General features: G+C 38.1%; 1 protein-coding gene across 1 annotated transcript in view; it reads right to left on the minus strand.

Moving 5' to 3' along the window:
* The window catches only part of CPS1 (carbamoyl-phosphate synthase 1), a 136,936-nt gene that overhangs the window by 34,383 nt on the left and 75,091 nt on the right, over positions 1 to 27,462 (minus strand). The window contains exons 22-27 of the mRNA XM_007421662.2: positions 14,279 to 14,420; positions 9,352 to 9,417; positions 7,301 to 7,364; positions 6,122 to 6,303; positions 4,787 to 4,981; positions 4,310 to 4,377 (exon numbers count right to left, since the gene is read on the minus strand). Coding sequence (XP_007421724.2) covers positions 4,310 to 4,377; positions 4,787 to 4,981; positions 6,122 to 6,303; positions 7,301 to 7,364; positions 9,352 to 9,417; positions 14,279 to 14,420 — 717 coding nt within the window. The remainder of the gene's footprint in view (positions 1 to 4,309; positions 4,378 to 4,786; positions 4,982 to 6,121; positions 6,304 to 7,300; positions 7,365 to 9,351; positions 9,418 to 14,278; positions 14,421 to 27,462) is intronic.

The following is a 27,462-nucleotide window of genomic DNA, read 5'->3' on the forward strand; positions in this document are numbered from 1 at the left end:
TATGCACATATCCTTTTATAGCTACACTATAGGAGAAATGCCTTTTCCTGCTTAAACATTCTTCCTGCTTCATTCAGTGTCAGGGTTGCATCCTTCGGATCCCTTTTCACCTCCCTTTTATTATTGGAAAGCTTCAACTCAGTTTCCATTTGCACTTGCAAACTGTGCTCAGCAAACTCTATTTCTCTTCCTATCCTCTCATCTGTGAATAAGCCCTTCGCTGCATTAAGCTTTGGGGAGGGAGTATTTAGAACATTCCTGCACATTGATTCAACTCTCTTCTCTTTGCTTGGTTTTTGTCAACTCTGTCTTGGAAGAAAAGCAGCTGCCATAGGACATATTTGACAGAAAATAGTTACACAGAAAAAAAGAGCATTTTCACATAGAAGGGCCTAACTGAAAATATTGTCAACGTGATGCAGATACACCTGTCTTGAAGAGATATCAAGAAATGAAAGTGGCAAGTTGAGGGTTGAGAATGTGAACATTCTTAGGGCCATTTCAAAGGTACCATCATTCCCAGGCATTTTTCTTCCCCTCCTTACATTTTTATGAGCTAATAACATGCTATGATAAATTACCAGAACACTGAAGAACGCTGACATTTAGAGGTAATTCTTCAGGATTCAGGTTCTTCCAAGTGTCAGGAAGTTGTTTTTGACATTTATCTGCCTAGTTTTGAACGTGCCTGATCACTCAGGAGGCTTTTGCAGTCCTATCCATGCATTCCCACTGTCAATGATGGGAACTAGGAGGAGCAAGGAGTGTCAAACTGGTGACTCATACTGGGGACAAATATTCAGAATAAAAGCTTCAGACTTCGAACAGTTCCTTTCTGCTATTCTTTAGAGCAGCCTCCATTTTTTAGGCTTCTGTGAGATCCTAAAAAAAGAGAGATGCTGCATTGCGAAGAGCCCCATTAACATTGATTAGACGACTCCTTAATGCAGCAGCATCTTTTTTTTTTTTTTCCCCGAGCTTCAATTTTTATCTGGGAAGCATACTAGACTGGAAAGTTATGGAAACCAAGGTTGGTTTAAAAAAAACCAAAAAAAACCCAAAAACAAATTGGAATGACATTTTAGATTTCCTAGAAGCATCTGGTTGCATTTATATTAACCAGAATATGCCAGACTGCTATGATAGTCTGATTTTTTTTTTAGAATATTAAGCATTATGGATGACTGTCAGTTCCATTAATTTTTTTACCCTTATTGCAGGTTCTGTTTGGGGCATCAGAAAATGGGAACTTCATCTCAGATGTAATCAGAGACTGCCCATGTCAGGTTGGGGCCCAATACAAAACATGATTTGAGTCTTCTATGGATTAGCATGGGAAAAACACAAATTGCTATGGCTCTTCTCTTTTTTGTAAGAACAAAATGGATGAAATTTACAGAAAATTTAGACCTTTCTGACAAGGGTGTCTGCAGGGGAAAAAAAAAGCCACAATGGTGGCCACAACAATACGATCAAAGCCCCTCCCTTTATGTGTGTTGTGATGCACATTAAAAAATGGCAAGGTGCTGATCACATGGTCGTGGCTGCCATCTTGACTTTTTTGACTCCCTACTGACCCCCCTGCCTTCTGCCAGTTTCAGAAAAACAGGTCCAGGAATTTTGGAGTCTTCTTTAAATACCAGTTTCTCCATGCGTGTGATATGGCTTAAATACTGTCTATAAATGTGTTGCTTTTAGAAATACACAACATCTGCCCCTTCTGTGGAAATAACCCTGCCAATTTCAGACCACAAGGATGGGAGGTTCTTATCCAAAAAAGTCTTTAACCATTTGGGAGATGAAGAGGATTGGTTAGACAGCAATGTCAAGGAAACTGCAGCCTCCTTGAAGGCTCCCTTTGTCTTTTTCTTTTCTTTTCACAAACATACAAAAAGGATGTATCAATTTTGGACATAATTAAATTGCATTCGATTCCACGGCCTCCGTTTATTACATTTTTTGCTTTGGGTATAGTTTCTAAAACATAGTGCCACAGATGATCCCTTGTAGGAAATAGTTTCATTTGGAAATGATGTATAAAATCTACTAGTGATTTCTGTTGCTATTTCAAATGAACCAATGCACTGCAATTACCATTTAGTCTGCTTCTTTATATCGTATCACTGTAGGCAAAGGATGCCTCCAAAACAGTAGTTGGAAAGCCCTTGAAAAATCATTCCATATGATTAGAAAGTAGACTTGTTAGTCACCTGAATCTACTCTTTTTTCTTATTACCCTCCTCATCCTGGTGTTTTGGGAAAGCATGCAAGACCTGTGGCAATTTTTGCAAAATCTGCATTCTGCATTTCCATAGCCCTCCAAAGTGCTTAACATTCACAGGGTTCGATGGCTGGTGTGGGTCTTCCGGGCTGTGTGGCCGTGGTCTTGAAGTTTTGTTTCCTAACGTTTCGCCAGCACCTGTGACTGGCATCTTCAGAGTGCAGGAGCACAGACAGGAGCAGTTCTCTCTGTGCCCCCAGACAGGAGAACTGCTCCTGTCTGTGCTCCTGCACTCTGAAGATGCCGGTCACAGGTGCTGGCGAAACGTTAGGAAACAAAACTTCAAGACCACGGCCACACAGCCCGGAAGACCCACACCAGCCATCGTATGCCGGCTGTGAAAGCCTTCGACAATACATTCACAGGGTTCCTTCCTTAATTTGGGTTGCTTTGTAGAAGTCCTGGTTCAACTTGGAACAACTACAGACTTGGTTCAAAGCAGCCCCCTTGAACTTGAGATGGGATCCAGCTGCATTATATTGTATAAAATATTGTAAATAAATCCCTGCTTTTTCAGGGGGGAATATATACATACAACCCCCAAGAGCTGATGATATGTCACTCAACATTTATTATTTAATGTGCTGCTTTTCCAGATAAAAAGCCTAATTCAATAAATTGCAAAAGCAAATATTGAATCCAGAGCATTCAATAATTCTTTCATTGCATACCAGTCACATAATAGTAGCTACAGCTAATGTTTATATGAGTCAGGAAATGATAGATATTGTCCCAATACTTCCTTATTATGCAATAGACGGAGTCATGGATATCTGAGAGATCAAATAAGCTGCTGAACAGACAAACAAAATAAGCCCATCTATAGGAGTATTAGCCACAGAGAATGATCATTTTATTGCCAGCACCTTCCAGGGCCTTGAAGCTACAAAACTCAATTTTCCAGTTAAGAAATCACCCTTTCCTGGCATTGGAAAGAGAGATTTTGTGGACTATTTATAGGAACCAATTTGACGGTGTTGTTTTTCATCTTGGGATTCCAGCCATCAAAGGCCTCAGCATTTCTCAGCATGAGCTCTTAAGGCCTGGTCAGTCATGCCACCAGGTACGCCAGAGTATCAGTGGCAATCCTGAAGGACCTTCCTTGGCTGATTTGCTCAGAGAGAGGTGAAGCAGAAAGCAAGAAAGTGAAGGAAAAGAAATGCAGCTCAGGATGGCTTTGAATGAGTTTTAGGCAGACCGGACTAAAAGTGAAGCAAAGGTGGTAGAAAGAAGAAGAGAAGAAAACGAGTGGAAATTAAGTTCATTAGCTCAGATGTTTATTGTATCATGGTGTACATATACATATGAATTTGTCCAGTCTGCCTCCTATGCATATATACACATACACACATAGACACATGAACACATATATAGACAAATTCATGGATAAATTCTATTAACACCTATGGTAGCTAAATGGAAAGTCCATATTTGGAATGAATGTCCTTTAGCATGCCAAATATGTATAGGGGTCAAAGAGCATGGGAGCACTATTGCCTTCATGTGCCGCACATTGGATTCTTAGAAGCATCTGGGTGGCCACCACTGGAAATGGAACTAGAAATATAATTTGACCCTTCTAGAACTTGTATTGTGTTTTGCAAAAATATGTCTGTGTCCTTTAAATTAAAGGTTAGAGGAAAATGAGGATACAAAAGAGAAGAACAGCCTCGGGGACAGTAAGTAGACTCTAGAGTTAGCTGGATATAATTGGGAAACCAGGAAGTAAATGATCCAAAACTTGCATTGGTGAAGGTGGTATGAGATAAGTATAGTTTGTAGTTTGTGTCTGAAGAGTATACTTTGTCTAATATACCTTGAAGTTTTCATGACAATGTTAAATCTAAAAGGCATTACTTCCAGCTTACTAAGTGAGCAGCCAACAGGACAAATACTTGCAGTCTCTACATTGATTAGATGTGCATTTAAAACTGTTCAGTTTCTAAGTATGAATTCTTAGTATGACAATCTATTCAGTTTAATCAAGCAAGGCAGGAATTTCTGCTTGTGCTAACAAAACTGCTTTACCTCAAAACATAAGAAGGTCTCAGCAAGCATGGGTAGCCAACGGAGTTTGCAAATTCCACAGCGTCTTCCTAGAGATTTGGAAAACATACTTTATTTATAACACTGGTAACACTAAACTCAACCTTCCCCAACCTGAAGATTTTCATATAACTGCATTTGGATATATCTGCAGAAAACCTTGAATCCTCCAACATTTTCTATTTCAATGAGGCTCAAACTACTCATTACTTGGAATTCCATTAATCATTCTTTCTTTCCACATTTTTAAGTCAAACCCCCTGACAAGGAGGAGGACATGAGAAAAAAAAGTTGCTGAATTATCTACTTCCTATGCAAAAAATAGGCTTCTTGTTATTTCTTTATACTACAGTATTGCTAGAGAAGAAATGCAACCTTCCAATTATGCACACAAAAATTAAATTGTGAATGTTGGCTTCAACTAGTGACTAAACCTAGATTACATATATGTCTACCCACCAAGGAACTGACTGCTTTCCAGGGTGCCTGGGCCACCTGCAACTCATCAAGAACAGCTGAGAATATAGATCTATCTTCTGCACGGTCAATCTGCAGTGGATTGGTACCCATAATTTTAACTCCATTTCTGTAAAGTGGTACAGCTAGGTTATTTGGGATCTGCCCTCCTACAGAGATGATGCAGCCGTCACATGCCTACGAGCAATCAGAAGATAGAATGTTATATGCAAAATTTGCTACCAGTCTCAGCATTTCATTTCCCCAACAATACGTCTGTCAGAATGTTAGAAGCAAGAGAAGAAACTCTTCTCCGCTTCTGGCAGTATTCTTCACCTCCCTCCACCAAAATCCATCCAAAAGGATTGGGTACTCATAGCAGCTCCATATTTGGTTTACCTAAGCATTGCAGCTGAATGATATGACCGTAAAACAATATGATAAAATCCTGTTTCATTTTTGGGCAAGTGCCATTAATAATAGTATGCGTAACCAGTTTTTTTCCCCCCTTCCCCACATCCACATATACCCAGGAGCATCTCTTAATCAAACTAAGAATCGTGACCCTCTAGTACATGGTCTATCTCTATCTTTTTAGAAAAGCAGCTGGTCTTATTTGCTTCTCTTACATAGTCATGCTGAGAACTCTTCCACTGGTTTCCCTGAAAACAAGGACAAAACTGAGCAGGTATGATGAACTGCATTGTAACCTACTTGGGATTGCCCAGGTAGGAAACAAGTATAGAGTGTCATCCTTTTAGGAACAACATGGCAATGTTTGTTTGTTTGTTTGTGCCATTTTGCAATCAATTAAAAAATACAACAATCTTGAGGAGTCCTAGCAAAGGACAGACTGTCACAAAAAGTCAAAGCATCTCATGGAAGTTGTTATATCACACATACGTACATGTCAGATGTCCTTAAGTTTATATTTAGCATTTGAAAAATCACATTCGTATCAACACCATTGTCCTCAAGCATAAAATTAAGCATGTGTGTAATTGCTTTTACTGTCACAGGTTGAAACTAAGCTCAGCAAGGGCAGGACAATTTATGCCATAAATAACTGTGAAATAATTAAATTAGCTTTTACATATTGTGCAATATATCATCTTTGAAACACAATTATATATTTATTTGGCATTCATTACCAAGCAGTTACTAGGTTTAACAATGCCTTGTAAAATATGATGTCAGTATCTAAAACTAGTAACTTTAAGAAATGCCCTGCTAAAATGGGAAATAAGACTTTGACTTCACAAATGATTTAGCTTGTTTTATGAAGTCTTGATTTTCCTTTGGTTGAAGCTATTTGGAACCATTTTTAAAACGAATTACCTCCTGTTGGTAGATGTCCAAGATTCTCTCAAGTGATAGTTCCTCAAAGTAAAGCCTGTCACATTCATCAAAATCAGTGCTCACTGTCTCTGGGTTGCAGTTCACCACAACTGTCTTTTTGGAGAGCTGACGCAATGTGCGGATGCAAGAAACAGCGCACCAGTCAAACTCTACACTACTTCCTGCCAAAAAAAGAAAAAAGCCAAAGCTAGTTGGAGGTTTTAACAAACAGCATTAGGCAGAAGGCTTAAAAAACAACTGCTATGTCAAGGTCGGAGTAAGAAAGTTTGCAGCTGTAATATCATGCCTGTATCCACTGACAATATGTATTACCTTGATAAAAGAAGTGCCTTTGTGAATTGCTGGGTAGTTAATGGATCCACTGAATAGCAGCTTCTTAAATTAATGTAACATATGATAGGTCTGGCTGCAAGCCATTTATATGTCTTAATAGAAAAAAAATTGTCTAAAACCATAGCTAAAACATAATGAATAAATATATTTTCTGCCCGTGCCTTCACCATGGAATGTGGTGAATATTGTGGAATGTATTTATGGCCTCTGGCCTTACATTTGATCTCAACATTTTTTGTGGAATTTCCAAATGGGTTTCATACATAGATATATACACTATATTCTCATTGTGCACTCAGTGCAAGGAAATCAGATATAGATTCAGCAGAAGCAGTCCTTCCAAGTATGCAGTAAACAAATCAATGAAATATAAAAGCAGTTTTAGTCATTTCAAATCTCAATTAAATGGTAATGCTAGTTAGCATTATTTGAAGTAAATGTTAATACATATAAGTATCGTGTCTATTAAAGTATAAAGACAAATAGTGCAAGGGGGAGAGGATTGCTATGAAAAAATGAGGAAATAGAGAAGACCCCCTGGCCATTTACTGTTACCACATCTTCATCATCCTTAAGAGTTACCTCTATGTAAGTCCCTTCTGGGTCTCTAAATTATATTATTAGAAATAATCTAAATTCTCCATCTGGAAAACTTTAGAATCCTTTGATTCTAAAGCTACAAGATGAAATGCTTGAGAACAATGAAATAGCAATTTGGCATATAGAGTTCAAGTACTACAGGAAAAGGTATTACAGAAGAGAGTATCAGCTAAAGGAGCTTCTCAGTTGGAAAAAAAGGGGAGAAGCAATAGAAGAAAGATTTACCTATATGATATGGTCCACAGCCCAGCACCATCATTCCATGGTCATCAAATTTTACATCATGCTCCTAAAATAGAACACAGTAAGAGAAGTCACTGGGAATTATTTTCTGCAGTATCCTCTGGGCTCATGGAAATAAAGCACTTCTGCCTTACAGTTCTTTGTCTAAAAATAAAACTGTCAGGGTTTAATTTGACCTTGTTTGCCTTACTTTACTTTTTTCTTAATATAGGGCCCTTTTAAAGAAGTTGGTACAGTCATGTAAGACACAGTTTAGGTCTTGCTGAAAGGTATTGGGATGAATAATGACTTAATAAATGAGTGTTTTCATCTTGTAAATGATTAATATTGACTTGCAGAGTATGCTTACATAGGGGCACAGTCCAAGATGAAACAGAGCCCTGGGGTTATGATACAGTTAACCGCTTTGCTGCTGAATTTGGGGTTATGGAAGAGGACCATACCTAAAAATTCTCACAGGTGGGAGACGCTAAAATTGGGTTAGTTTCCTGGATTAGCTTCTTTGGTTATGGTGTTCACATGACACCCATCAATAAGTCTGTAGTGTGAACAGGGCCTACAGTAAATATAACAGCTTCTGAGATAGTACTGTGGTAGGCTACCCTGATCAGGTAATGTTTTTTTTTTTTATCCCAAATTCCTGTCCAATATTGTCAGAAGGAATCTTCTCCACGCACTCATTGGAGATAAAAATGAGCCAGGAGCAGCTCCTCTTTATAGCTTTTTGTCTGAATGTCAGAAATGGGGGTTAACCATTGTCTAACCCCAGGCCTTGTTTGGGTGATACCCAGAGCCATAGTTCAAGTAAGGTAACCTAAAAGAAACCATAGTTTCAGACTATTATTAAAGTCTTCACCATGACCACAATCTTGGCCACACATTAAGTCCAACCACAGCCACTGAAGCAACTGAACTTACTCCTAGATTAAGAGTGAATAGGACTGCAGACTAAATGTTTCATCTATTACTGTCATTGTCTGTCAAGCTCTTTCTGAGCTTCACTGCACTGCCACAGACTTATGGGACCTCCCATACTAACTGATTTCCATTTCATCTGGCCTTGACTCAGGCTAATTGCTGCTCACCCTACAAGAATATGGCATAAGAAATTAATTGCCTCTGCCATGCTTGGCTGAATGTCTACCCACGATTCACCTTGCTGTCTTTGATGGTAGGTAATTCATTCTCCAGTACTTTGTGCTTGCATTTCACAGCTACTTCAGCTAAGAATGGCCTCTATTCTTCCTATTGCTTTCACTGCTCAGTTGCCTTTCCCCCAAGTAATTAATTGCTGGTCCCCAACTCTTTCAAACATAAATCCCAGACTGATTTGGCCTTATGGTTCTCTAGTATTTTTGGTGTATGCCTAATGGCTCAATGGCATGGCAGCAGAAGTTAGCCCATCCCCTAAGATTCTGTCTTTCACTTTATAACCATTCTGCTGCATTCCCCCAATTCTACCAAGTTCTTAGAAGTAATCATATATATCAGAACCATTTGTACAAGGACCTAGGGAATTAGCTTTTTCATTATACAATTCATTGTCAATAACTAGCATGAAATGAGATGGGACAGTACCACCCATTGCACTTGCAACATAGTGGACTCCACAAATTGATTTGGTAGCGAGACATTAAATTTCACAAAGAAAAAAAAAATCTTCCACACTGCAAACTGGCAAGTAAAACTGATACGGCTAAGATTCTCTTTGGCCATCCACAGCAAAGAGAAAGGCTGTATATTAGTTGTTCACAGAAGACAAAACGGTGCTGCTATGGGTAAATTCTCATTCCTTATCTATTATGCTTGTTCAAAAGGACTTTAATGCCCCCAGCTATATTTTTACTTCCTCAATAAAAATAATAGAAAAACATTTCCACCTGTACTCCAATGGGATTATGCCTGTGCCAACTGCTGTAAACTATAACTGTCTACAGAGTGAGTGAATTTGAGTTGCAAGGTCAGTAGATACTAATGGGAGAAAATACATCATAATACACAATAGCCGTAACCTAGTAAACGACAGCACTTACCTGGCCATTGTAAGTGACATAGAGGTAATTAGTTACAGCAGGGTATTCTCCTGCCAGGGTATCAATCTGCAAAAGAGGGGGAGAACTGTCAGTATGAAAACAACCACAACAATTTGTCAGGGTTCATGCAGTATCATTTCTTGCTTGTCCTGTTTCTCTCCAGTTTTTTTTGTTGTTTTTTTTGGTTACCTCTCTGTTCAGATACTTACTGACACAACATAAACAACCATCAGTCAAACATTATTTTAACTTAATAATTTCAACTTAAGCATTAATTGTAAATTCATTCTCTACCTGCTGATGCTTATATAGATAATAATATATTATGTATGTACAAGAGACTTTGGAGGGCACCATTCTCAAAGAATAAAGCAGGAGAGAACAGTCCAAGTTACTGTCTAGTAAAGATGGAGAATGAACCATAAGCATGGAATGCTGGTGGGCTGGCCCTGCTCCGCACAGCAACATTGGTCCCATTTTAAATCAAAACTAAAAGAAATCCTGTATTGCTTTTCTGTAGAAAAAGGTGTAAGATTAGCCATTCATCATTCTACTTCTTCATTTATTAAATACACTTCAGGCAGTAGAATTCCCCCCTCCCCCAGTACACACACATATATTTCATTTTGCAGAGTCAGGAGGTCTCTATGCTTCTGCTATTCAAATGGTAATGTCATGCTTCATAGTTACGGAGGGAACTTTCAAATCCTTTTTTTGATATCTGAATTAGAAGCTTCAAAAATCCACATGGGCATGCCTGCAACTGTGGACAGACTAAATCTAATAAGATACCTTTCTGCCAGATGTTGATAAATACTTCCCTAATTTCTCAAAAGTGAGTCCCACTTTATTCGATGGGGTTTATTCTCAGGTAAGGGTGCTCAGCAGTAAAGGTGCTTTTAACATTAAACTTGTACCCATGATCAGCTGCAGTTACAGCTTGTTTTCAACTGTCCATATCACTTCACCTGTAACTTCTGACCCTTTATATACACCTTTCTACTGAGAGCATAGAGTACAGTTTGAGTCTGTAGCAAAACGTATCTTGTTCTGACTCTATAAATTCCCTCTGTATAGGGGAAACATACTTTTTGCTGCCTCTCTCTCTCTCTCTCTCTCTCCTTCACACACACACACACACACGGACTTGTCAAAGGATAAACTGATGCTTGGCATTCAAGGAACACTGCACTGTCACCAATGCTGCAAAGCCAGAGCAGCACAAAATTTACATGCTTGCTGTAATTAGATTGGAATATATTGGAAGTGAAGCAAGAAAGGGGGCAGCATTTGGGCAACAGGCTTTTAGGTGTACATGGACCCTCCAACAATTTCAAGAGCAGTCAATGATCTCTTAAAAAGAAGGGGAAGAGAAGCACATAGAACTTTCATTTCAGTATCCCTTAACTGAACAGCAAAATGAACACCTCTGAAAGCAACTGTGGGAATGTCATAAATACCTGAGGAACATATTACACTACCACAATGAATACTGAATGAACTTGCAATGATGGGACACCTATAAAATGATAGGCAAAAGGAGTTACACATATTATGGTTGCACAACATAATGGGCCAACACTAATATTTTCAGTTTTTATTACTTCACTGCTTAAATCCAAAGCAGAGGAAGTGGCTTAGTTCAAAGCAGGCTGGAGAAGTAGATCTTCCTTTCATAAGTAAATGAAAATTATTTAATGTTAGTTGCCATTTTGGCAAAGTATATGCATGACTGAATGTGAAACTACCTCATGCTGAAATACTCTGATGCTTGGATGTTATACAGAGAAGACAGGCAGCTTCCTATGTTGGAAAGATCACATGGCGACCAGAAGTGGCCAGAGTCAAGTGAGAGCCCTCTAGCTCACAGGTCTGGCTTCCTAGGCTAACAGCTGCAATGTTAAAGTACTGAGTCTTATCAGCTTTATTATATAGCATGCTAGATGACTATGGCTATATACTACCGTGGTGTGCACAAGATTGAAGGCCAGTTTAAAAATACTTTAGATCAGTTACTAAAATACAGGATGCCTACCTGGGATGCTTCAGCTATTTGCAGTCATGCATTCTCTCACCCATTTCCAGCTTGAGTCAAGGAAGTCATTATCTAGGGGAGACTTCTGTTGCTGAAAATAAAGGCTAGACTTGCTGGGTAAATGTAAAGTTCCCCTCAAGCACATTGAACAGACGTGCTCATACAGTTTTCTTGGCAACAGCATGGAAGTGTTTTGTTATTGCCTTCTTCCCAGGGTGTTTTTTGTAACTTCCCAGAATAGCCAACAGGCCTTAATTTTCTGATATCCACTATAAAGCAGGCCAGACCCCAGGCCATGGGACTAGACAAAGTCAGCCAGGAAGCTGGCTTGCTGGATAGATGTGAAACACTGTGATCTTGAAAAGGACTATTTCATTCAAAATTCAAAACAGGCTATACAGTACCAAGTATACCAGAAGTGATCCAACCTCAAAATGAGCCCTTTCTGAGTGTTTCAGTAATGATAGATCTCTACCAGAACTTTCAAAATAAGCCTTTCAAAAGTCAGAATTGGAGTCAGACTACTTCTGGAACACTAGAATAGCCTGATCAAAGTCAGAATTTTCCATGAGAGAATGTTTCACACAATTCTATTGGCTGGACATTGGGGTCTTACCTTCTGTAGGACACAAAACTACCACTACAGTGGTACCTCGGGTTACGAATGCCTCTGTTAACGAACTTTTCGGGTTACAACCAGCTCCGGCTGCAAAAATTTACCTCGGTTTGCGAACTCCGCCTCGGGGTACGAACAGGATACGCGGCCATTTTCTCTCCCGTGACACGGTCCGCGGCCATTTTTCCGCCCCGATACGTGGTCCGCGGCCATTTTCCACCCCTGGCACGTGGTCCGCGGCCATTTTTCCGCCCCTGACACGTGGTCCGCGGCCATTTTTCTGCCCCTGACACGTGGTCTGTGGCCATTTTTCCTCCCCTGACATGTGGTCCGTGGCCATTTTCCGCCCCTGACACGTGGTCGTAGGGAGGGGGACTCTCCCTCCAAGCAATAGCCGCCTCCCTGTTCTCCACGCCAGAACGGATTAACAGTAATTACATTGAACCTTATGGGGAAATTTCCTTTGGGTTGCGACTAATTCGGGGTGCGACCAGAGTCACGGAACGAATTAAGTTCGTAAACCGAGGTTCCACTGTATATCCCTGCCTATAAGACCTTTGTTTTTCTCTTTTAACCTAAATATTTCTAGACAAACAGATTTAGTGAAATCATAGATTAACAAGTCAGTGGGCCACTACTAGTACTAAGGAAAACTGATTATGAACACCTGGGCTGGGCCTGACTAATCAGGAAATGTTGAAGTAAAATAGTTGCTTGTGGTAGAAGCAGCTTTAAAGAATTATAGGCAAGTGTTTACATGGCTAAGGATGAAATGTGACCCTTATTAAAGAAGGAGAGGAATCAAAACTTTATATGGCAAGGAAGAACCCAGAAAGAATTGAAGCAGGAGTTAGCTGATGAATGTTTCTACCAGGAAAAAGGGCACAGGACTGTAAGCAGTTGATAGATTTGTTATTTTAAATGTAATTTAACGCTATGCAAAGGAGAATTTCAATTTGGTTTACAAAAAACAAACACCTGCAGCTGAACTGATCTGAACTTCAGTCTCACTAACCATAGACAGTGGGGTGCGTTGATACAGAAGTTTAAATCCTATTTAAGAGTGAGGGATTCCTCAGGCAAATCAGTCCCTCTTGTGAAATTAAATGAAAATAAAAATGTGTAAGGGTTATTAGCAGATCTGTTACTTTAGGTCTGAGAGTGATTAAAGAAATGCTACATTTGAGGCTTAGCATGTCATATCAGGCCATGTCTGGCCTGATAAGACACAAGATAGGAGATAGACTTGTAATTCTTATCCTTTCTTGTACTTGATAGAAAAAGGGTAGAAGCGAGAAGGGTCTACTTGCTTTTGAAAAGATAACCATAGATCATATGATCATAAAATCATAAAATGTCTCATGTGCTCCCAGATCCAAAGGCTGATTCTCATTTGCAGAATCTTCTGAAATTACCAAGAAGCACTACAAAGGAGAATCAGCCTCTGAGGATGTAAGAAATTAGCTCAATTTTTGTTTCTGAAGAAGAATGAACACAAGCACCACTTGAGCACCATCGACACTGACAAAATCACCATCAGTCAATTGCAAAAGTCAGCTTTACTTGGAACAGCTTATATCCTGCGACGATACCTTTAACCTCATCAAACAACAACATCTGCCTATCCCAGGTCTTTGAGAAGGACTTGATAGGTGGATAAAAATGCCAAATGCCTCAACAACTGGTTGACTGTGTGACCAACACTAATATCATTTCTGGCAAATTTCAAACTAGTGACCCCTCTGAATGTCGACCAAATATTATAACCACTATGCTACAGAACATCATTGGTAAGAGTAGCTTCAGCAGAGATTACAGAGCTGCAAAGTTGGCAACCATTGACCTAGTGAGGGGTGTTTCTGGCACAGTGTCCAATAGGCAATCAAAGCACAGGGGTTGGCCTTGAAGAAGATAAATTGAACAGCAACACTTGAGCTGCCAGAAGCCGGAAAACACAACTTTAAATGCAAAGCAGGAAAACACCAGTGGACATTGCATTCAGTATGCTGGAGATGAGTAGAGGATGATACCCTCCATTCCTGCTCTCCAGAAATGGTTGATGGCATGTACTCACAGCAGGGCAACCTGGCAATATGGATATGCCCTGTGCAACCAGGATCTCGTTTTCTTATCTGCAGATAGGAATGTAGTTCTTGAGAGATGGAAAATTAACAATGTCCATGATTATCAAATGTACAGACTTCCAGTTTCTATTTTCAGTGTTTACACCAAAATAGCAACTATAGCAGCAGCAGCTAAAGGATATGTATTTATACCTGTTTCACCCAGGGTGTTACGTTCTTCTTGATTCTTATTTCCCTGCTCTGAGCTTCACTCAGTCCCAGACAGTTCCCAATCTGCTTATCTGAGAAGCCGATCTGCTTGGCTCTCCTCAGGCTTTCTTCTGGAATAAAGTTGCTGTAATCAACATAAAAAAGAATACATAATGGATACAGGTTTCATGTTCTAGTCCTATACTTTTCAGCCTCAGGAGAGGGTGGAATGTACATGGAATAAAGTGAAAAGGAAAGAAAGGTTGGGGGGGGGGAACAAACCAAATCTTTTCTTAACAATAAATCCCACCCACTCTTTTAAGTTGCTGAGTGCTTAAAATATTACTATGTTTCCTTGGAGAAAGTGTGTGATTCAGAACAATAATTGGCTGCTAACCCAATTATCTGGGATACAAACAATTTTCTCTGAGGTCAAGTCTCACATGCAGCTTGACAACAGATTCAACACTACCTCCTCGTGTATCTCTAAGCAATTCTGGAAGGAATTGTTATACTATTATATTACACTCTTCAGTTCCAAAAATACAGAGATTATATTTACCAGCCATTTTAATTATTTATTAATAAAGACAAAGCTTTACAAAGCATAATTAAACATTATACACTGCAAAATTTACTTTGTATTTTTAAAATAAGAGCATAAATATTGGATTTACCCAACAGTTACCTCATACCTAGTATCTTTAAGCATTCATAGTACATTTATTCTGTCTGGGTTGATCAAATCTGCTGCAGTATTAAAACATACTATGTATTTACCACATACTTTTTTATCTAATCCTAAAAAATACACAAAGCTTCTCTCTAAAATATAATTAATTGTCTGTGTTCAGTTTCATATGGCCTGGTTGCAAAAATCCTATCATTCTTCTCTCACAACTTCTCTTTCCATGGACAACTTTTATCTGCAATATTAAGACAATTTGTGTCTTTACACAACATATTAATACTGTATGCTCATCACGTCAGTTTATTGTGAAGTAGGCCTATGCAAACTTACTTCTGAAATGCTGCTTGGTTTCCTTAAGAATATTATACCAATCAAAGTTTTCACCTTCTCATACTTTCTGCCTGAAATAATTGCTAGATTTAAATTGTCATTTTAAGTTACCAACTTCAAGTATGCACAGCTGTTCCATTGTGAAACAACTGGAAAAGTAAAATAGCTGTTTCAGGGTGCTGAAAGAGCTTGCAGGTGTACTTTCAGAGACACTGTTTCTAACCTTTAACAAATCTTCTTGTAGAACAAATAAAGTGCAAGAATAGTGGAGACAGACAAATATTATTTCTATCTTCAAAAAAGAGAGAAAGGCAGAGCGAGGAAACTATAAAAAAGGCATAATTTTAGAACTGATTACCGTATTTTTCCATCAATAAGACGCCCCCATGTACAAGACGACCCCCACTTTTCCAACCCAAAATTAAGAAATCAATATTTTAAAGATAGTGCAAACACATTTTTATTTAGTAATTAGGTAACATTTACCTGATACACTCGGTGGGAGGAGGTCCAAACCGTCTCTCTGCAGCTCTATTTCCAGGCTCTTTTGCATAACTGATTACATTCAATCACGAGTGAAACTGCCCATAGCTTGTCTCTGCAATCAGCCTTCCTCTAATTGGTCTGTTCAGCATCAGCTGAGGTCAGTTACATCAGGCTCGTGATTGGAGGAAGTCTGTTTGGGAGACAAGCTATTTCACTCGTGATTGGAGGCTAGCAATAGGAGGAAGCCTCTCTGCAGAAACAAAGTATGGGCAGTTTTGCAACCACGTGATTCTCGGCTGACTTCCTTGAATAAGACGCCCTTCAATTTTTAGGATAAGGATTTTAGAAAAAAGTATCGTCTTATAGTCAGAAAAATATGGTATTAAGCAGTCTGTCTGCAATCGTCTAGGAAACAATGCACTGATTACCAGAAGCCAGATAAATTTATTGGGAATAAATCATGCCAGATCACACACATATATAAATCCATTTAGATTTACTATTATGGTAAATCATGGGCATGAGTTCATGAAATCATATGACAAGATTTTTCATGACAGTCTTATAGACAAGATGGCAAAGTACAAATTTAAAGTATAAATCCTGGATCAAGAGATGGTTAAATAAGTGTTCTCAATGAGTGCTCATTAATGATTCTATGTTAACATGGAAGGAAATCTTCAGTAGAATGGCATTTTGCTCTGAAACCTGTGCTATTCAGTATTTTATAAATGTTCTGAGCAGCTATAGAGGAGTTGTTAGCAATTTTGCAGACAATGTAACTCTAGTCCCAGCAGGTGGCAGCACCTGGCTGATCTTATCTGGGATCAGAAGCTAAGCAGGGTCAGCCAATTTAGGACTTCAGCCAAGAAATACTAGGATTGGACAAGAAATTTGGGGAAAAAATCCTAGAGCATAAAAAAATCATAATCATGTATAGTCTTGGTCCCATTCACAATCGCATCATTTCTCAGACCACAGGAAATAATTCTGCTCTTTTCTGTATTAAACAAGCTACACTAAAATTTGTTGTCAACTTCTGAATGCCACATCTTAAGAAAAGTATTAACCATAGGAGCACATCCAGAGAAAAGCAGTCAAGCTGGGGAGGGAGCTGGGATGGGCTGCAAACAAAATTTTGCATGAAACAGTACAGCTGGATTTGTTTGGCCTGGAGGATATCAAAGAGAAACAGGACAAGAGTCTTCAAATATCAGAAACTGAGAGTCGTTCTCTGTTGGCCTCTCTCTCTTTTTCTTTTTCTGGAGCTACATTTTAACAAAAAGGGGGAAAAGCTTGCATATATTTTGAGCTCTGTTGCTTCCTGTCCTTCCCATTAACAGGGTCCTTGCTTAGATACTTAACTCTCAAATAAATAGGCTTCACCTCTTACAGCCTGTGGAAGCCTTTGCTAAGAGCTTCCTACACACAAAATAAGAAAGATATGACTTCCTTTATAAAGTTTTAGAGGTTTAGTAACATGTAAAATGATTTGTATGTAGCATAAGTATGAGTGCAAGCATGAAAATAAAAACAACCTAGCACTGTGGGACGATCCTGGAGGAAAAGGAGACAGATATTAGAAACCAGACTATTCCTTTGGTGTAAAGGAAGTGGTATAGTGCAAATCAACTTTTGCGCTAGTAAACTTGATAAAGTTAGAAGATGTGCAGTCTCAAGCATGCTTCTAAGGAAGTCTCATTTAATTCAGACAAAGGTAATGCAGAGTAACTTGCTTAGAATTTAATCCTCCCCTCCCCCGTTACTGTTTTCTGTATTTTAGTAGGAATGTGCCTCAACCAAAACAATTGATACAGATGTTGATTAAGAAATTTGGAACTTGGTTCCAAATCTATTTGGAGTTTAATCCCCCAAATGTTGATCATTAAAGTGTAATTGAGAAACTTGCCTTATAAGTAAAATAGAATGACAATTTGCAAATGAATAAAAGAAAAACCAAACAACCAATACATCAGAGTCATCTGCAGTTCGTCATCACTAGCTGTTAAGGAAAGTTCAAAGTTCATTCTGATGCATGGTTTAAGTTCTGTATTACTGAAGTATGGTTTCAGGAAACATGGGCTTGTACTCCTCTGTCTTTTTGCTGCCTCTAAAAAATTCCCCAAGAGTAAAGCATTTGCAATGCAAGAAAGGTTTCCTTCACTCTGGGCTAGAAACCAAGAGGCAGTTTCACGTTTCAACCATTCCAGCCAGAATTTAACGGCATCAGATGATGTTCTAATCTCTTCCATCTCCTTACATGAGCCATGGTAACTGTCATAGGCATCTGGTGGAGCAGGGGTGGGGGCAGGCAAGTAATGAAATGCACATTGTGATATCCCAATGCTACTCACATGACTTATGTACTTGTGTCCAACATCACAACCCAAGTACCAAAAATCAGGGTTTGCATCATGATGTCACAGCATATTGCGTCATTTTTTAATTCATGACATTTTGTATCAGACCCTTAGGATAATTGACTATAGAGTATGGAGCTTCTTGGTACAAAAAGTATATGCAAGTATTGGAAAATGAAAGTAAAGTACAAAATTCAAATCAAGCCTTCATTAGTAAACATAATATCATATCAGTTGGGATAAGGAATAAAACACCCAAATAATGATGGAAAACAGGCCCCAACTAATGATTAATATCTCTCTAAATTTCTCAAACCTCCTCCAAATTTACTGGACCAATTCTCATGATCCCACATTTTTCACTGTATGAAGCACAGGACTTGGTTTCTAATCTGATATCACTGTTGACAAAGACTAGCATTACTGTATCTGGGACACAAACTGCTTTACATACCATTGCTTCATCTAACTCAGCATTCTCTCCATTGAGGATGGGAAAAAGATAGAACTGGGTATACTGGCAGATTTCTGACTGATTTGAAAGTGGTCAGCAAGAATTTTTAATGTATCCATGTGTTTACTTACAGGATTTCTAGGCCACTCCAATCAACCAAGTGTAAGTAGCATACAACACCCCCCACCTCTAATCCATAATTTGGTTAAAAAGATGGATAAAGGTTCACAACTAGAACTAAAAGCAGTAAAGTAGTACTATATATGATGTAATACAATCAAATAAAAATCAGAAATTAATATTCTAAACACACACAAAACTTTTGGGGGGACTTCATTGTTTAATAATAGGAGCCACAAAATTGCAACCTCACTGCTCCCAGTTATTTTGAAAGTCTGCTTATTGAGGACTATAACCTCTACTTAGATCTGGTACACAAAGTAAATCCCTGGCCTCAGAAGTCTGTGTAATTCTAAGCGTATCCCTTTTGCACCAGACTTCAGTTGGTGAATCCCTCAATTTAAATTAAAAGTAGTAGATCTCACAAGCCTAAGTTTACATTAACTAGCACCAGATCTGATATTGTGTGATCCCTGATCCTCCTGAGAAGTGCCAAAGAATGGAACAAGCCAGTGTGTGAAGTGCCCACTGCTGCAGTAGATACCCTGGGCTTTTCAAATGTATTTATTTCCTTTTAATACACACACACGCACACAGTGCCAGGCCCAAAACTAGAGTGAAACAGATTTTTGAGAAGCAGTTCAATAGCTCTCCAAAGTCTCAGGCAGAGGGCTTTCTGATCACATGACCTTTTTCACTGTGGAAGATACCAAACACTTAAGTGGAAATTAATCGCTTGGAATCTCTAAGTGCCGTGCACCTCCCAAATATTGCTCTGAGATACAGATGGATCAACTTGACCAAAACTGGAATTCCATGGGCATCACATGAGTACACACACATGACATGGTATGCTCACTACATCTTTGCAAACATGCAAGTGTCTTCAGAACATCTTAATAAGGCTAAATTCACTTTTCCACCTTGTAACTAATTTAAAGCTTTGAAATTCTAAGAGGCAGTGATTCATGTGCTCTGTACCGTTTTGTTTCCTGTGTCTGCCTACACAACCCAACTGGTTGCAGTTTAGGGCTGGAAAAAGGTGTCCTTAAGTGAGACAATCAACCATTTTACACACTGCAATAATCATTTAGTGGTTAGGTGGTGCTCCTTAGTCTCTAACAAAAAGAAGCCTCCTGTGTTTTTCTCTTTATAAACAATGCAGATGATTCCCTTTACACACGCAGACCCCTTCTGTTTTCATCTTCTAGTACAGATCTTTATTGCCGCAAGGTGTTGTTTTGTTTTGTTGAGTTTAAAATTCTACCCTATTATCACTGAAACTCCATCCACTCACATTTCTTCTTCAATAATAAATGATAAAAGGAAATGGAATAAATTCTCCTTAATGAGGAAATTTTCACCTAGCACAGAGGAACTGAGGAAATCTATTAACTGAATCAGGGAATGATTGCAGCATTGCAATTACTGAAGGCAGCCAGACCTGTTCAGTACAGTCTTCTCTTCCACTTGACTGATTCCCATCTGATCTGCTGGCGCCTACGTAATGCCAGAGCATGCTGCCGGAAAGCACCTGCTCTCATATGCAACTGAGCACCCCACTGAAGGGCTTCACAAACTTAGTATTAATAAGGGAGGAGGCACTGCAGAAAATATGAAGCCGTCCAGCGGTCAAACTCAGCACATTTATCCCAGGTGTATAACCAAGTACTCAGTCTAGCCAGGTTAAAAAAAAATCTAGTCTTGCAAGGAAACAACAAACTGGAATTCTGTGGGGGAAATTATTGCTATCAGAATTGTATCCAGCAAACAGGAAACCAGATAAACAACCAGGGAAGAAACCCAACCCTAATCAAGGAACCATCAAGGAAGAAGCCATGCCCCTACCATGACGGGCAGGGCAAGCTACTATATAAAAACAGCCAGCAAACTCCACTCTCCCTTCCACTGATGATGTTACCCAACCTGGTCATGAAACATCTGAAGAAAAACAACCAAGCTCAGAGAACTCCAAGAACCCGACAGTTCAACCCTGAGCTACAGATGCTGTCTACTATTAAGCTCTGGTGTAATCAGGCCCAAGAAGTGAAACTGATGGACAGCTGCAGCCTTGGTCGATCCTTTACTCTGTATCATGAACATTTATGGATAAAAGAGGCAAAGTACGTGATGGCACAAGAGCACTAAAGGTTTCCCCACCCAGGGCTGGCCCTGGAAGTCAGTGAAATCACCTATCCTTGTATATAGTATCTCAGGAATGGAGCTTTCTACCTTCTTTGGGCTGCAAAAATATGAGACAGCAGGAAAAAAAATCAGCCAGTGTGGAATTATTTCCAGGCAATGTAACCTCTGGTCATATATCTTTGTCTGTCTGTCTGTCTGTCTGTCTGTCTATCTTTGGCTTTTCCCCCAAGCTCTGGGATAGGTTGATGGGGTGCTCCTTTGATGTAATGCTTGTTCGTTTGTTTGTTTTGGCTGTGATATGCAATGCAATGTGCTTTTTTTGTTTGTTTAGTTTGCTTTGTTAGGTATTGTACTTGTTTTAATTGTATGCCACCCAGAGTCAGTTCTGAATGGGGGCAGGATTATGCATTGAAATTATAAATAAATATACTAGGAACTGAACGTATGTTCTTGGAAACATAATCCCACTAATAATATTTTCTGTCTCTTGCTCGCTTTGTGTATCTGCTTATGCATCTATCTCCAGAGTCAGAGAGAGAAAGAGAAAGTGTAATACTACAGCAGCTGATCTGCGATTCTCAATCTTTTCTTTCAAGTTTTAACTTGAATAACTGATAGACAGAAGTAAAAAAGGCATTCTCTTGCCTTTCTTCTTCCTGCCAGCTTTGCTCCTCAGAGGTTCATGTGGGTTTACTCAATCAGTTCTGACGTTTCACACGCTCTAGAATAAGCAATTACAGTAATGAAATTGAGGCAAATATTGTTTGTCTCCTTGCCTCAAGGAGACAAGGTATAACTACTTTCCTCAAGAGGAACCTTCTTTAAAAGACAGCTTGTCAGGTTATGTCAGGCCCCATTACAGTAATAGGAGATGTAAAATAGCAACAGTCCTCACTCTGTCTTTTTCAGCACTGATCACTGTAATTGGGTAGATTTGGCTCACAAACATATTCATTTTGTTTATTTTCTAATATTTTTTTAAAAAAATACTGTTAATTTTTAAACATGCTTTACAGAAAAGAATGAAAACATTACAAAATAAAAATAGAAAAGCAATACATGAAAAACTATAAAAAAAACAAACAAAACAAAATAGAAAAGGGGGAAATTCTTGATATATATCATATATCAATCAAATGTCAAACAGATTTTTAAATCTAAGGGGAAAATTATTGATTGTCTAATGATAAAAAATATCATAAAATCTATGCCACAGAAAATCATATCGCGTCATTTTTTGACTAGTATATAAAATTGGTCTTTTAAAAATGACTAACTCTCACATTACTTGAATCCAATATTTAATATCAGGAATATTACTACTTTTCCAATTTCTCAAAATAATTCTCTTGGTAGCACCCCTAGCCTGATACAACCATGACTCCTCAAAAATAGTTAAATTCCAAAGTTTTGAGAAATAATTTAACATAGTACTGACATCACAAAAAGATACTCATCTAAAAAAAAACAAATCTGAAATCCTTACCACAAACCAGATGAGATCAAATAGTAGCATAAAGTGTCAAGAATCCTTCTGAAACCATATCATTCCTATTCTATCATTTCAAAGAGGAAGTAGTTCCTCGACTTCATTCCGCAGTGAATGGGTATCAGCCTAACCCCCCTCCCCCTTTGAATGCACAGAGTAGACTTTGTAGGCAAGTAATCTGTACATCAGTCTGTACAACTGTGTGTACATGATAGGTCAAAGGAAGACACAAGGCTGCTTTTCACCCATACCTGTAGAAATGGTTCTTTCAGATAGCATGTTAAACTTCTGCAACTAACTCCTGTTGCAAAGATTTCAGTGGATATTAATATGCAGTTCTGGCTCTCCCAAGGCTATCCTTCAATATCCTGAAAGCTCTGTATTTCTCAAATCTGTGGAAGAATGTTTTGGTTTGCAACCTACCAATAGCTTTATATGCTTTCACAACTAGTAAAGGATGAATAGGAATCACAGCATGTGTCAAACATTTATCCAGAAGGGGAGCAAACCCCATTCCCAGGATGCCATGTGTTGATCAAACATGACTGATTCAGTATCTATATTCTTAAGTTGCACACACTGTAATACAACTATTGTACAGTATTCAGATTTTAGATTGCAGCTCATGACTGAATAAATTGGAACCAATTCTGGCTGAATGAAGTATCTGTATTAGCATCTCCCATTGAAAAAAATTACACATTATCTCAATTTCAGCTAACAAATAATCTCACTAATAAATAAAAAGCATGGATTTATTTATTTTTCTTTGTTTTTAAGGTTCAGATTTAAAAGCAAAAGCCTAGGGGTTCCATCAGGAGTAGCTGTGCAAATAAAGCTCCAGATGACAATTTGATTAAAGACTATATTCTTCTTGGCAAACATGGCAAATCTTTTGTGCATGTATTTCAGCTGAACACAATTGTGTGCATGAGCAACTTTTACAAGGTTGAGACATCTTCCCCAAATAATTACTTTACCATATCATTTGGATGTTATTGAATCATTCGCCCTGATATCTCCCAAGTTTGATGTAGTAAAAAAGAAAGGGGAACTGATAAATACATACTGATTGATTATGCGCCATTAAGTTGCTGTCAACTCTTAGCGATCACATAGATAGATTTTCTCAATGAGATAAATGCACATACTCCTACTTTTATTCCTACTCCATTATTTCCCAAATATGTAAAAAAGCAGAGGCACATTCATAGCAATCAAAAGAAGCTATACCTTCTCTGTGTTTCTACAAAACTAAAATTATTTCCATCAGATGGGACTCATCTGTACAGAGGCAAGAACATCAGCATGGACCTTCCGATGAATCATGTTATTCTCTTATTTGCAGATATAGAATTGATTTTTTTTCAAAGCAGTGTGACACCCAATTGGAAAAGCAATTATTTATTGATGATCCTTTGATCTTTCTTTCATTCTACTGTTTTCATCTTGCAAAGTCTGAATCTGAGGTTTTCATTCCAATGTTTGTACCTTTGCAAACTTCATACTGAAGTATTTTTTTCAAGAAGGAAAGAATCTATTTTTCAATATATAGAGTTGTATACCGAAATAAAGGTTTCTTTTTAAAAATCCTTCTATTTCCCAAAGTGGTTCAATAGTCTATTGAACCAGAATTGCTTGGTTCTGTTTGGCCCATATGATTGAAAATATCAGAGCTTGGGGGAAAGACATAAATTGAACTCTCAACATGATTCAATGCATGTTCATCTTGGTAGGTACCATTACTGAATGAAGTAATTAACCTATGCACTAATCCTTAAATTTCTTTATACAATCAGAAATCTAAAGTTGGTTTCTTGGGATGAAGAAGAAATGAATAAAAAGTCCCAGGGGTACCCCTCATTTTAGTTATTTCACGAGAAGTGACAAAAACATACTAGAACTGTTCTTGGACTGTGGCGAGATTGATCTCTCTCGCTCTCTCTTTGAGGAATGACAAGGAGCTAAATTCTCAAATGAGCTTCCATCTGTAGACTTGTCACTTATATTCCACCAAAAGTATAAAAGAGAATATATCACTACAATAAGTGGCAATATATTTATGTATGATAATTTACCTGAGACATACCCGTTTGGGAATAATTTCTGTAATTTAAACCGCAATACAATAATGTTGCACAATAGTGGGAAAAACTGTGACCAGATAAGCTATGCACCAATTCAAGAGTCATTCCATGTGGTTCTTGCTGGTTCACACATCCTTTTAAAGTGCCCACTGTACTCTCACTGGCAACCAGAGTGAATACACCCCCTCTTGAACCTGATAGACTCCACTCATGGTAAGGAGATTGAGGTGTTTCAAAGGCACTAGCAAAATTTTTATTTTTAGCCTTAGCTTATAGAAACCATTTGTTGTCTCCAGTGAATTGCTCATTTTATAGGATTTCTTCCATATATATATATATATATATATATATATATATATGCATTTTTACATATGTATATATTAATGGTGCACTGAATTTTAAATTTTGTGGCTTGGTCTTTGACAGTAAATAAATAATAAAAAAGACATATTCTCAAGTCCATTCTTTGAGGGGGCAGGCCTAGCTGAACCCACCAGCATCCTGTCCTCTGCGAAGGTATTAAATCGTCTGATCTCCCTCAACCAAACATTTTGTCATCACATGGCAGGGTGAATAGGCATTTGGGGGATAAAAGAAGAAAGAATTAGATGGTTTCCTAGTACCTCTCTTTTACAGAAGTTTTAAACAGAAAGCATAAAGGTCAAAAGCCAATGCATTCTTTTTAACATTTTCCTTTCAAATATTGTGCTATCAAATAGTACAAGGGCCTTGCAAAAGCTTCCAGTAAAATTCTATTTAGAAGGAAACAATATGGCATAATAATCACCCCATATACAGTATCTCACCACTTTTATATCTACTTGTATGGACCAGGTACTATCTATCTATCTATCTATCTATCTATCTATCTATCTATCTATCTATCTATCTATCTATCTATCTATTTGAGTTAAGAAGCCTGGGGATAGTGGCTTAATAAAGACAGTTCTCGCAGAGGCTGGAGCCTATCTAATACAAAGTAAAAGGCATTATAGGTCTGCTTTAGCAAAGATAATCTACTAATGCAAATATTAATTTCAGTACCTTCAAACAGAAGAGCTTAAACACTCCATGACTGAATTTCTAGTACACACACACACACGCTACAGATTTCACAGAATTGGCCACTCTTCCTTCTTTAACTGATTAAGTATAAGCAAAAATTAAAATAAAAAAAATAAACTAACAATGAGAGAAAGCAATGTCCCCATTCTGAATTTCTGTTAGTTCCGGAATAAAGTATTAATCTTATCAATCTAATAATAGATAAAACATAACTATATTCAGAGGTGAAGGGTGACGTTAGGAAAAGGAAGAAGGTGAAATGAAAAGAATGGATCCACCATGTCAATCCCTTACTCCTTACTTGCACGGCAACGCATGCACAAAATCTCTCTGGAAAGCGATATTTTAAAAGGCTGGTCACACTTGTTTACCTGCAGATAGATTTTATGTCAGCTCAACCATCTCCCTGGACGCAGAGCAAACATAGATCTAAAATGAATTTGCCAGATCAGCTATTTTGGCACCTTTGAAACCAAGACTCCTTTCTCAGAAGAAGGAAAGTCCACTACAAAACAATTCCTTTACAGGTTTGTTTGAAGTAGCCAGAAGGTGGAAAGAGGGAGTAGGACAGAGAAAGGATTTGAATCTATTGATTAAACACTGACTTAAGTCTGACAAAGTGATATTAATGTTTGCATTCAATAATATTTTGGATTATATCCCCATCCTTAGCAGTGAATTTCTATCCACCAGTAGCTATCTTTCTCCCTTTCTAGCTGTGTCAAAGGAACTTAAAAATGTAATGTTTTATAGTGAGCTTTCTTCTTCTGACAGCCCATAGTTTTGGAGATGCAAAGCAGACATTAGCTCCCAATTTCCCTAATTGTGTATGTATTTTTCCATTTCTTCAGGGGAAAAAAAATCAGTCCCTGCTTTATAATACCCTTGTTCTATAATTTATTATAATTACAACATACATAAAAGCAAAACACTGGTAAATCCTTCCTCTTTTTTTGTTATCTCTATAGATAGTGCTCCAATTGTTACAATTTATTTTATAGCATGAGGCACGACTATCATTTCCATAATTGTGAGAAAGTTCAATGATTATGAGCTGAAAAAAGAACAGAATACCTCTCTCTCCTACAATCTCTCTTTTTAAAAATGTTTTAGCCTTTTTTAATCTCTTGCAGATATGCTTTTTAGTATTTCATTACTTCTAATCTCTGAAAAAAAGATTGCCTAGCTTTATTTCAAAAATAAAGAACAGAAGGGCCATCTTTGGTATGTTCTCATGGAAAGGACAGTATCCTTTCTTATAAAGTGAGTGACTGTAAGGGTCTAAGAGTTCAGGTTTACAAAAGGCTGTGGAAATGCCAGCCACAAGGAACTTAGATAGAAGTAGTACAAAACATATTAACAAGAATTACAAGAATTCAAAGCTTCTCTTCTGTAAACCAGTGAGAACAGCTAAACCCCCACTACCTGATCATCAGTCTGATTTACAGGACAATTTAAGCAGAAAGAAGAAGAGGTGAATTAATAGCCTAATCCCTAGTAGCAAATGAATAAAACAAGAACATCCTTTCTCCCCTTCCCTATCCTTTCTATTATCTGAATTAGGTAAATTAGGAACCTCCAACTGGCAAGCTCTGTGTAAAATCTGCTCTTTGGTTGATAAAAGGAGGAATAATGCCTTTTTATCCAAAAGGTAAACCCAGCAGGAAAAGAGTAGAGAGAAATTTGTGTTGGGCACATTATTGAGGTCCTGAAACTCTGGAGAGCTATTTGTTCAGCAGAAACTACCACCACTACTACTACTACTACTACTAATTATTATTATTATTCTTATTATTATTTCAGAAACAGGTGGAGGATTTCTCCCATACCAATTGCCATGATTGCTTACTGCTTCCTTACATTCTGTGTCAGCCAGTTCTAAGTTCTAAATGCTCTAGGTAAAAGTTTGTTTATAAATGAGAAAATAAGGGGAAACAAGGACAATAAAACGGCATCATGT

This window comes from Python bivittatus, unplaced genomic scaffold (assembly GCF_059951505.1).
Source record: "Python bivittatus isolate LINGU-HERP-01145 unplaced genomic scaffold, Pbiv_v1 ctg000200_np1212, whole genome shotgun sequence".
Lineage (NCBI taxonomy): Eukaryota > Metazoa > Chordata > Lepidosauria > Squamata > Pythonidae > Python > Python bivittatus.